Source organism: Nymphalis io, chromosome 5 (assembly GCF_905147045.1).
Source record: "Nymphalis io chromosome 5, ilAglIoxx1.1, whole genome shotgun sequence".
NCBI classification, from domain to species: Eukaryota; Metazoa; Arthropoda; class Insecta; order Lepidoptera; family Nymphalidae; genus Nymphalis; species Nymphalis io.
Genome location: NC_065892.1, coordinates 4,956,225 through 4,965,998, shown reverse-complemented (window position 1 = coordinate 4,965,998; position 9,774 = coordinate 4,956,225). Strand labels below are relative to the sequence as shown.

Sequence of the window (9,774 nt, the reverse complement as noted above, 5' to 3'; positions counted from 1 at the left end):
AAGGTCATGACCAATCTGTACAATGCGCTGTGCATCCGCTCTCGTGTATGCCTTCCTACAGGACTTGGAATTTTTATTGTAGTTTGCTTTCAGTGAGTCAATGTTAGATGCCCCGCTAATGCAGCCGTTGATCCACGCGCGATATGCCGCCTGCTTAGATGATACAGCGTCGGCACATTCACGAGTGAACCAACGGTTACGCGTACCCCTACTGACGAGATCTGAGCTAGGAATGTAGTATTCCATTCCCAACATGATCTTGTCAGAAACAGCAGCGGCACCAGCTGTCGGGTCATTCCCACTGAAGCAACGTTCCTTCCAAGAGACCAACGCATAGTAATCGCGCATACCGTCCCATTCTGCTGACTTATAGTGCCAAACGCGACGTTTGCATACCGCTAGTGGCGGCAGATTGGCCTGTGGCACTCTGGTAGATAAGGCTATGATCCGAAGAGCCAAGAGGAGCCTGAACCACAACTTGATATTCCACCGGGTGAGAAGTCAGCAGAAGGTCCAGTAGAGAAGGTGCTTGCCCATCAATGTCTGTGATCCTGGTGGGTTGATCAACCAGTTGAGTCAAGTTATGTGTGAGAGCAAAAGCATGAGCAGTTCTTCCAGCATGGACAGTTTTGAGAGATTTCAACCATGATTTGTGGTGAGCATTAAAATCCCCCAAAAGCACCGATGCCGCGTTAGGAAACTGCTCTTGCGCAGCATCTGCCACCCGACTAAGATGGTCAAATAATCGGCTTGTCTCCAAGTCACCATTGTGGGATCTGTAGAGGCACACGTAGACTCGACTCTGACGAACCAGGTCCACACGTACCACCAACATGGAGAAGGAGGGGTCCTCCAAGTAGCGCAGTCGGTGACAGCAAACATCCGTCCTGACGAACAAGCATACTCCGGCTTTCGCTTTGAAGGATTCTTCAAGCGTGTAGCCGGGATAATTAAGGTAGCTGGTATCGGCAGGACGGAGTATTTGTGTCTCCGTGCGAAACAACATTGCTGGCCATGCTGTCTCGAGATGGTAGTGGATAGCGTTGAGGTTAGTGTGGAGTCCACGGATGTTAGAGAACTCGACCTCAAACAGCGAGGGTATGGGGGGGGATATGCACCGCTGTACGACCGTTATTTCTGTTTTGTTGCGCTACCATTTGGGAAAAAAATGGAAAAGAGACGTGAAGCGAGCGACGTATTGCCACGATAGGGATGGGCAAACTATGGAGGCGTGTTTTCCCAAATGGTTGCCAAAAGGGAAAATATACTGATCCGCCGGACGGAAGGGCCCCCGAACCCCCCCAGAAGTGGCCACCGGGACCCCACCTTCCGGTCATCAACCGGCACGACGGTCCACCCCGAGATTATGCGTGGCCTGGTGGGGCAGCCTCGTGAGCTGGTTAGGCACGCTCGGGCCCCTGTACTATGCCACGGGCGGCCAGCGGAACAGCCGTTTCTTCAGATCTCCCTGTCCGGTAGGTCAATACAGTTTCCCCCGGCATTGGTTCAACAGCCGTCTCCACTGGACCAACACCCATCGCAGCAATATTCGCTCGGGCATTGGCTGTACGCTGGCTGACCTCGAAACGCGGCTGCAAGCCACTTCACGAGTTTTTCACCATGCGTACGGTGGTAACAAGCCAGGCGGATGTTAGCATCCTACCACCAGAAAACACAGCTCGTTAATTCCTAAGTTTACCTCAAGTTTTTAAAAAAAAGATCACAGAATATACCAATAGCATTTTGTGATATCTGCTAGTGGCGTCAGTTGTGGAACGACCTCTAATTAAACCATATTGCTATGAAAAATGACAATTATACCAAAATGTATAAGAAGTTGATTTAATTCTGTTTTATATCTTATTAATTTTTCTTATATCTACTGAAGAGCAAAAGAGAATTCAATGTTACATTTGAAACATTATTTGTTAATGATATCTTATGTAGCCTGATATATATTGACTTAGCAGAAAGGCGCACAGAAGTGTTGATCGTTTAACATATTTTTTAAATAATATGTCATGATTACATTGACTCATACAATATACTTCAAATAATATAATTCTACTTTTATATAATCCAAAAAACGCTCAATCATTAAATTACAATTTCTGCAATCATTAATGCGCCACCAACCATAAAAACTAAGATATTATGCCCCTTTTTCCTGTAGTTTCACCGGCAGCTGGAAGACAACAATACTTAGTATTTCTGTTTAGCGTTAGAATTTGTGATTTGATCTGACCCTTTTTTTAGAAACATGAGGTAAACTTAGGAATTATACAGGAACGTCAAGCTAGCTTGAAATAAAAATCCTCTATAATAGACATTTTTTAATAATAATATTTTAATGAAAATATGGATTAACTTTAAATTAATCTATCAATATTGTCATTGACGAAGTTAATGCGTTTTATTATTAACTACCTTGTTTTCTTCATTTGATACATTTTTAATATCTTTATCGTTTTTGCTCTTAACGTAGCTGTAATAGTAAAATTTTCCGAACATATTCAGGAAAACAATTGCATAGAATATAATAAGTAACTTTAAAACAAAGGGGAAGGAACATGGGTAGAATAAGCTATTGATACTGTGTGCTCCAATGAGTGTGAACTGTATCTGAAATAAATAAAAATGAATCAAAAAATAATAACGTTTCTTTCTTATTAATCATTAATTATAATATTGGTAGAAGTAAAAGCCAGTAACAAGACACTACTAGACAATGGCCTCCTTCCCTCGCGAGGAAAAATTTTATTGGTTCATTGGTTGGTGAATTATAAGAATATAAAATAAAATTAATTAGTTTTTAAATATTATTACTAATTTTTTTATTTAATAATATGAGATTTGATTTACCAATTGTAGTATTGTTAAATATTTTTTCCACCAAAGATATTTCTTGTACTCATCTCCTAGACCGGCAAGAAGGTAGTATGTATACATAACAGCATGCACCAGAGCATTAACATATCCTATTAATATACCTTGACCTCCTGTAAAGATAAAAAATGTGTGAAGTAGGACATTAAATATAATATTTTATTCCAAAAAAAAACAGATTAAATAAAATAAATTGCCAGAATGTAAGCTAAGTAAAATCTTAACCGTGCCAAATTAACATATGTCAATTAAATTCACAAGGGATCACCTTGTGGTACTGATTCCAACGCGAAAAGAAACATCGAAATATTTTTAGTTTAACACGCACGATAAACAGATATTCGGAAAAAAGACAGCATTAATAAACTAGTTCATTTTGAACAACATTTATACTGTCGTCCTGAGAAAAAAAAAAAGACGCATTTAACATTTTTTCAAAATTGACTATTCCATATTCAGACTCAGTAAAAAAAGACGCATCTGCCAGTATTTTTTATATTATTTCTTAGACTTACAGAAACGTAGTTAGCAGTGCATAAATAAGACGTATTTGCAAATAATTTAATCAAGCACTAAAAAAAGACGTTTTTAATGGTTACTAAGTTGAAAAGACATCTATTTTACATTCAAAACAATAACAAGATCATACAATGAAAAGACGCTTCTGCATGTTGATGGATAATTAAGACACAATTACACTGTCATGATCATTATGCTAACGAAGAAAGACGTATCTACGTAGATATGTCTTTTTATTGTAGTATTAACCCAAATAAATATAACGCAAGTGCCAGAAGCGTGTTTTCTCCTAAGTATTGCTAAATGTTGAGAAGAATAATAGCAACTGTGCTGAATAATATATAATATAAATACAAGAATGATAGCAATCTGAGCAACATGTGCAAGCCAATATTCCAAAGAGGTAGTCGCTGTATTCGTTACTTGAATACAGCGACTTGATTGAACAACTTGATTTATCTTTTGTGAGCTCATCGTACATTTGTCCCATTATGAGACAGAAATCTTGAAAAAGTTGGTCCGTTATTTGTTTTTTTTTGGAATAGGTATGTGGTCATCACTACCTAATGACATTGGCACTATAAGAAATATTAACCATCCTATACATCACCAAAGTTCCATCAACCTTGGAACTAAGATATCACATCCCTTATGACTGTAGTTACACTGGCTAATTCAACCCTTCAAACCGGAACACAACAATACTATTTTTAGGAATATGTAAAATCATTGAAAATACTAAATTATTTATGATCTCATCTAAATGTTCTTGAATAGTGTTGACAGTCCGCCACAAGGCTACGTGTGAGTTAGGTCTATGTCAAGAACCTTAGTGAGAATTAACACAAAAATAGTGTAAAGTTAAATAAACAAAGACTAATGTAAATATGTGATACGTGTATGTTAGGGGTCTGGGTAGATATACCGATGGGTTTGCACAAAGGCCTACGACCAAGTAAACATGGTACATACAAATGGAAGAGAGATGGAGAGAATGTGTGCTCGAGTTTTTGAATTCTTATCTAAGCAATAGAATCCAGAAGGCCAACATTCAAGGATCAATTCTCGGACATTTTCTATTCCTCATATACATCAATGCAAATATCTTGTAGGAAACAAACATGATATGGTATTGTTTGCTGATGTTACCTCTTTAGTTTTTTAAAATCCATATAGATCCAGTTGGCTCAACTGCATTTCTTGGTCTTACTGTTGATGCCAAATTTGCAATGGCCCCTTATATTAACGGAATGGTGAGTAGACTAAGCGCAGCTGATTTTGCAGTTAAGAAAATAAGACTATTTACTGATGTTGATACAGCTCACTTTGTATATTTTAGTTATTTTTACAGTGTAATATCTCTCGGCATTATAGTGTAAGGTAATACTGCCGGTATCAATACGATATTTGTGCTGCAGAAGAGGTCTATTCATGCAATCTATAACCTAGGAGCTAAAGAATCTCTACGACAGACTTGCAAAGAGAAGAAAAAATATGCACTTTTGCTTCTCAATACACATTATTTAATGTTATGTACGTATGGAAAAACATTAATGATCTTGTGAGAAAATTTGATACTCTTACTTAGTTGCTATAAAAAACAAACACAAACTAATTACTCCTGTTACTCGACTCCGTAGAGTCAGTAACTCTTTTGTGGGGCAATGTGTACGGTTCTACAACAGGATCCTAGAAAGAATTCATAATGCCTCTGTTGTTAAATTTAGAAAAAAATCGTAAAGGAACGCTTGTGTGCAAATAGCACATTGAATTTATGGATGATAAATGAATTTTTGATCGTTGGCGATTTTATATATTTTTTTAATAAATATCGGATTTTGAAAAACTTAAGTATGTAAATATAATGTTTTATTAAATAGCAGGTCCTTGCATTGTAGGTAGGTCACAGGTGTATAATTTATGTGTAGATGGTATGATATATCATACTAAATTATCAAGTTGAAAGGCAACAATCAGCTGAAACGTCTGTTTTTTGTTTAATTACTTATTACAAATAGCGAAGAAGAAATGACGTTTTTATAAATTCCTAAACTGAAAGAACGCATATACCAAGATGCATCTTTTCTACGTAGTATTACTTATTTTTCGATGATTTTTTTACTAAGATGAAATAGAATATATATTTTTTTCTAATAAGTATTTTTTAATACAATATGATAGATAAATGTATAATGCATAGCCACACACTAAGAAAATGCTTTTATTTTAATTATTATTTCCACAGCAACTATTTCAATTTTAATTGTATAAAACATTTATTTTCTCCGAACTTACTTTTTGCAGATACGTCTTTTTTCCTTATGGCGGCAGTATAGGTAAAGCTGAACTAGTATAATCATTAATAAAGTAATTGATTACTGTAATTAATAAAATAATTGTATACCTGGAACGAATGTTATAGCAATCCAACTAACAATCGGCATCACTGTATGATGATGCAAGTGAAGTTGCGTGATTTGTCTGTTTGATTTCCTAAGCACGAAAAATACCGTGTCCATAAGATCGATTATTTTCACAATGTAATAAACCCAGTACGCTTTTGCTAACTGAAATAATCAAAGTGAATATCTTATATACATATATAAAGTATAAAACAATTAACATATACTTAATCTACGTTGATTCTTAATCTTCACCCTATGTATTCATAATATTAGTTAAGAAACTATTAAGCAGTGTAATATAAAACATACATATCTACAGTAACAGCCTGTTAATGTCCCACTGCTGGGCTAAGGCCTCCTCTCCCTTTTGAGGAGAAGTTTGTGGAACTTATTCCACCACGCTGCTCCAATGCGGGTTGGTAGAATACACATGTGGCAGAATTTCAATGGAATTAGACACATGCAGGTTTTCCTCACGATGTTTTCCTTCACCGTTAAGCACGAGATGAATTAGAATCACAAATTAAGCACATGAAAATACAGTGGTGCTTGCCCGGGTTTGAACTCACGATCATCGGATAAGATTCACGCGTTCTAACCACTGGGCCATCTCGGCTTATACATATCTAATCAAATCAAAATATACTTTGTTGAAGTAGGCTCATAAAATTTAAAATAATAATAATAATATCCTACACACTGATTTCGGATACGGCGGCCAATCTGAAGAGAGATTAGCCAACTGCACAGGACATATGATAGGGCACAAGTGTGTGCGCAGACACAGGTGCACTCTGTATCATTAACTCTCATAATCTGATGGGACGACAATCCGACACGACGAGAGTTCAGGCAAAGAACCAAAGGCTTTACGTGCTTTCCGAGGCACGGGTACACATTTCCAACTTCCAGACTCCGGAATGCTACGGAGAATTTTCGACAGAAAAAACTAATTTAATTGGCCCGACCTGGTTATTGAACCCAGGACCTCCGGGCCCTTCACCCAGCACCTTTTTTTCACGCCGTTATGCAACCGGGTTATGTAGGACTCGCACCCACTGAAACCACTGCGATGGCCGTCCTCGGCAAGGATCGAAAGGCTACGGAATCGTGTTGATTTAACGCATCCGCGGCCTCTCCTTTATTGTGCTCCACTCGTAGCTCAGTGGAGCTGTCCTTAGAGGATAATATCGCCTCCTCGCACTTCTCGCTAGTGCGTACGGCAGTGTGAGGTCATCCTGGCTCTCGGGGCCTAGGCGTCGGGGGCGTGGGAGATCTGAGACGACGCTGACGTCATCTCCACCGAGCAGGATCGGCCTTTCCCGTTCCCGCTCCACCGTCTCCTTCTGGACCATGATGATCTCACAGAAGGATACTACGGCCCTCCACGCCGATTCCCTGCGGATCATCGCAGACACGACTGCTCACAGTAAGAGGTCATGTCTGACTTTGCAAACAAGGACATTCATCACCACGCTCCACCCGGGGTGGCCTCCAATGTCCGCTCCACAGTGATTGTACATCGTCGTCGATTGGCGACCGATTTTACACAGCTATTCTCCAAATACATCTAGCCACTAGACTAACGAGGCAGACATAAAATTTAAAGTTACAACGGGTTTGAAATGCGAATGCTACCGTGAAGAACCGAAAAGAAACTTAATGGTTACTCTATTCCGACGGTTAAGTTTAGTGTTAGTTAACATATAGGTATTCTGCAAATGTCTCACTGATTCGCGTGCTTTTGAGGAGTATTGTTAGACTTATTCTACCAAACCGCTGCAAATGCGCTTAGGTGGAAGTGGATGACATCCCGTGTGCTCATGCAGCTGTAGCCTTATAGCCTGGACTCAATTATTGTCTGGCTTTGCGTACAAAAACTTATATCTAAACGTAGGTACTGAATATTTTCAAAATACTATAAAATATGTCCTATTCGTGGATTATATGTCAAATGTCCATTTGTATTTATTTAAACGAGATGGAAGAAAATAAATGTCTTATTTCATCAGAATAATTATTTTTATTTATTATGCAATATATAAAAAAATTAGAAATTATCACCCGTAATGTGGACGGTAAACTTAAATCATCAACACCTTGGCAGTAAAAGTTGAAATCTGTGAAAAATATGTAAATTGTGCCCTGTAACAATATAAATTGTTTGCATTTAAAATTAATTCATTAATGACGTTATATATAAAATTATACTAGATTTAATTTATTCGGTTCAAATAACTTGTAACTTGAATTTAAAAATGTCAATTTTGTAAATATTGAACAAGTATTACTTGCAATTTTATTTTATTTTAATAACCTATTAAAACTTGAACAAAGCTTAACATTTGAAAATGGTTATATAATATATTAATACCAAACATTTCAACTCAACATTAATTTACATTTTCAACTAAATTGTCAAATAACGTCCTCGTCTTATTCCTCTACTAATGACAGGGAAGAAATTGCAATTCAAAGTGTAAATGCTGTTAGCATTTATGACACCATTCCACGCGGTCACGTTTTTATAGTAACTATTTTTAATTTTTATTTCTATATATTTGATGTAAAAAATAAAATAAATTAGTAATGAAAATGTGTAAATATATTTTTATTTGTTTGCACATATATTTTTACGTATATATATTAAAAAGTAGTTGCAAGGACTGTAAAATTGTTATGTTGTCTAATAATAAAGATACAGCTTAATGTTACGTAAATGCCATTGTGTCACCTTATAGGGTTACATAGAGCATGTCAGTCTTATATAAATTCTTATGAATTGATATGAGAACTTGAAATATATTGTATATTTTGATAACGTTTTTTAATTGGTATGGTTTTTTGTCTTTCATATACCATGGGCCCAAACGTAGGCAAAAGATTAAATAGATTGCTAGTATAGTGAGAAGCTTTATCGGGCTTCCAGTCATATACCATTCTTTTGTTTCTGGAACTGAAAATTAAAATTTATATTAATACTAGATTAAATTTTAAAGGAAAATTGATAGGTTAAAAAGAGGAACTTATAAATTAAAAGCAAGTGAAAGGCAAAAAAAAGAATACAAAAGCATTATCAATTTAATAAAATATTTAAATAAATCATGATTAACTTTTTTATTATATACGCATGCGCAAAATATATTTTTTCATGGCTCAGCAATATATCTGTCTGAGACGAAAAACGTATGTCACCATAATATTATTCTGCTGGATTTAAGTTCAAAATTATAAAAGCCGACACAAATTTCCGTTTCATACAGAGCAAGTCAATTATTTATGTTTTATGGAAAGTATATGGTTATTTTATATTTTATATTTTATTATTATTATATTATATATATATACATGATTTACTTAGTTTTAAGACTTGATTGTTTTTTTATAAATTTGTCAATAAATGACGTTGAAATATTCATTCATTCATAACGTTTTATAAAACTATCCAAAAAATAATAAAAAACTTAGATTTTATTTAAACCCTAATCACAAAAGGTTAATAGATTCAACAAATTGAAAATTATTATATAAGCTAAAAAATAATAATAAATTCCGAATTTTTGTAGTATACGGTGGGGGGGGGGCGTACTACGAAAATTCGTAAAACCTTAAAAAAACAACAGAAAATGTTTTTAATATAAAAAAGACGAAGAATTTGTACGGTGTTACCTCGTGTAAGCGTTGTAACTCTGAAGCAGAAAAATATTTCGAAACAAAAAATCATTTCCTTCTTTATTTATTTTAGGCTACGGCTACCTCTCCTATACATAATATTTCCTTTTAAATATATTCTTGAACGAATTTCAACGACGGCAGTCAATTTCAAAACTATCTAAGTAAGCATTTACTTACTCTCATACTCCGATATGCCAATTCAACGAGACTGTAGAGAGATTAGTCGTTAAATTATGCAGTTAACATTAAATTATTTTTAATACCTGTGCCCAAATGATCCAACAGCACG

The 9,774-nt window shown here is 35.8% G+C and overlaps 1 protein-coding gene across 1 annotated transcript; it reads right to left on the bottom strand.

Annotated features, from left to right (window-relative positions):
• Positions 1-2,152: 2,152 nt before the first annotated feature.
• On the bottom strand, positions 2,153-9,534 carry LOC126768351 (elongation of very long chain fatty acids protein 7-like). Its single transcript, XM_050486376.1, has 5 exons — positions 9,480-9,534; positions 8,558-8,766; positions 5,810-5,972; positions 2,863-2,999; positions 2,153-2,185 (listed from the first exon to the last, which is right to left on the bottom strand). Exons 1-5 carry the CDS (start codon positions 9,532-9,534, stop codon positions 2,153-2,155), a joined length of 597 nt encoding a protein of 198 aa, XP_050342333.1.
• Between the last annotated feature and the right edge of the window lie 240 nt (positions 9,535-9,774).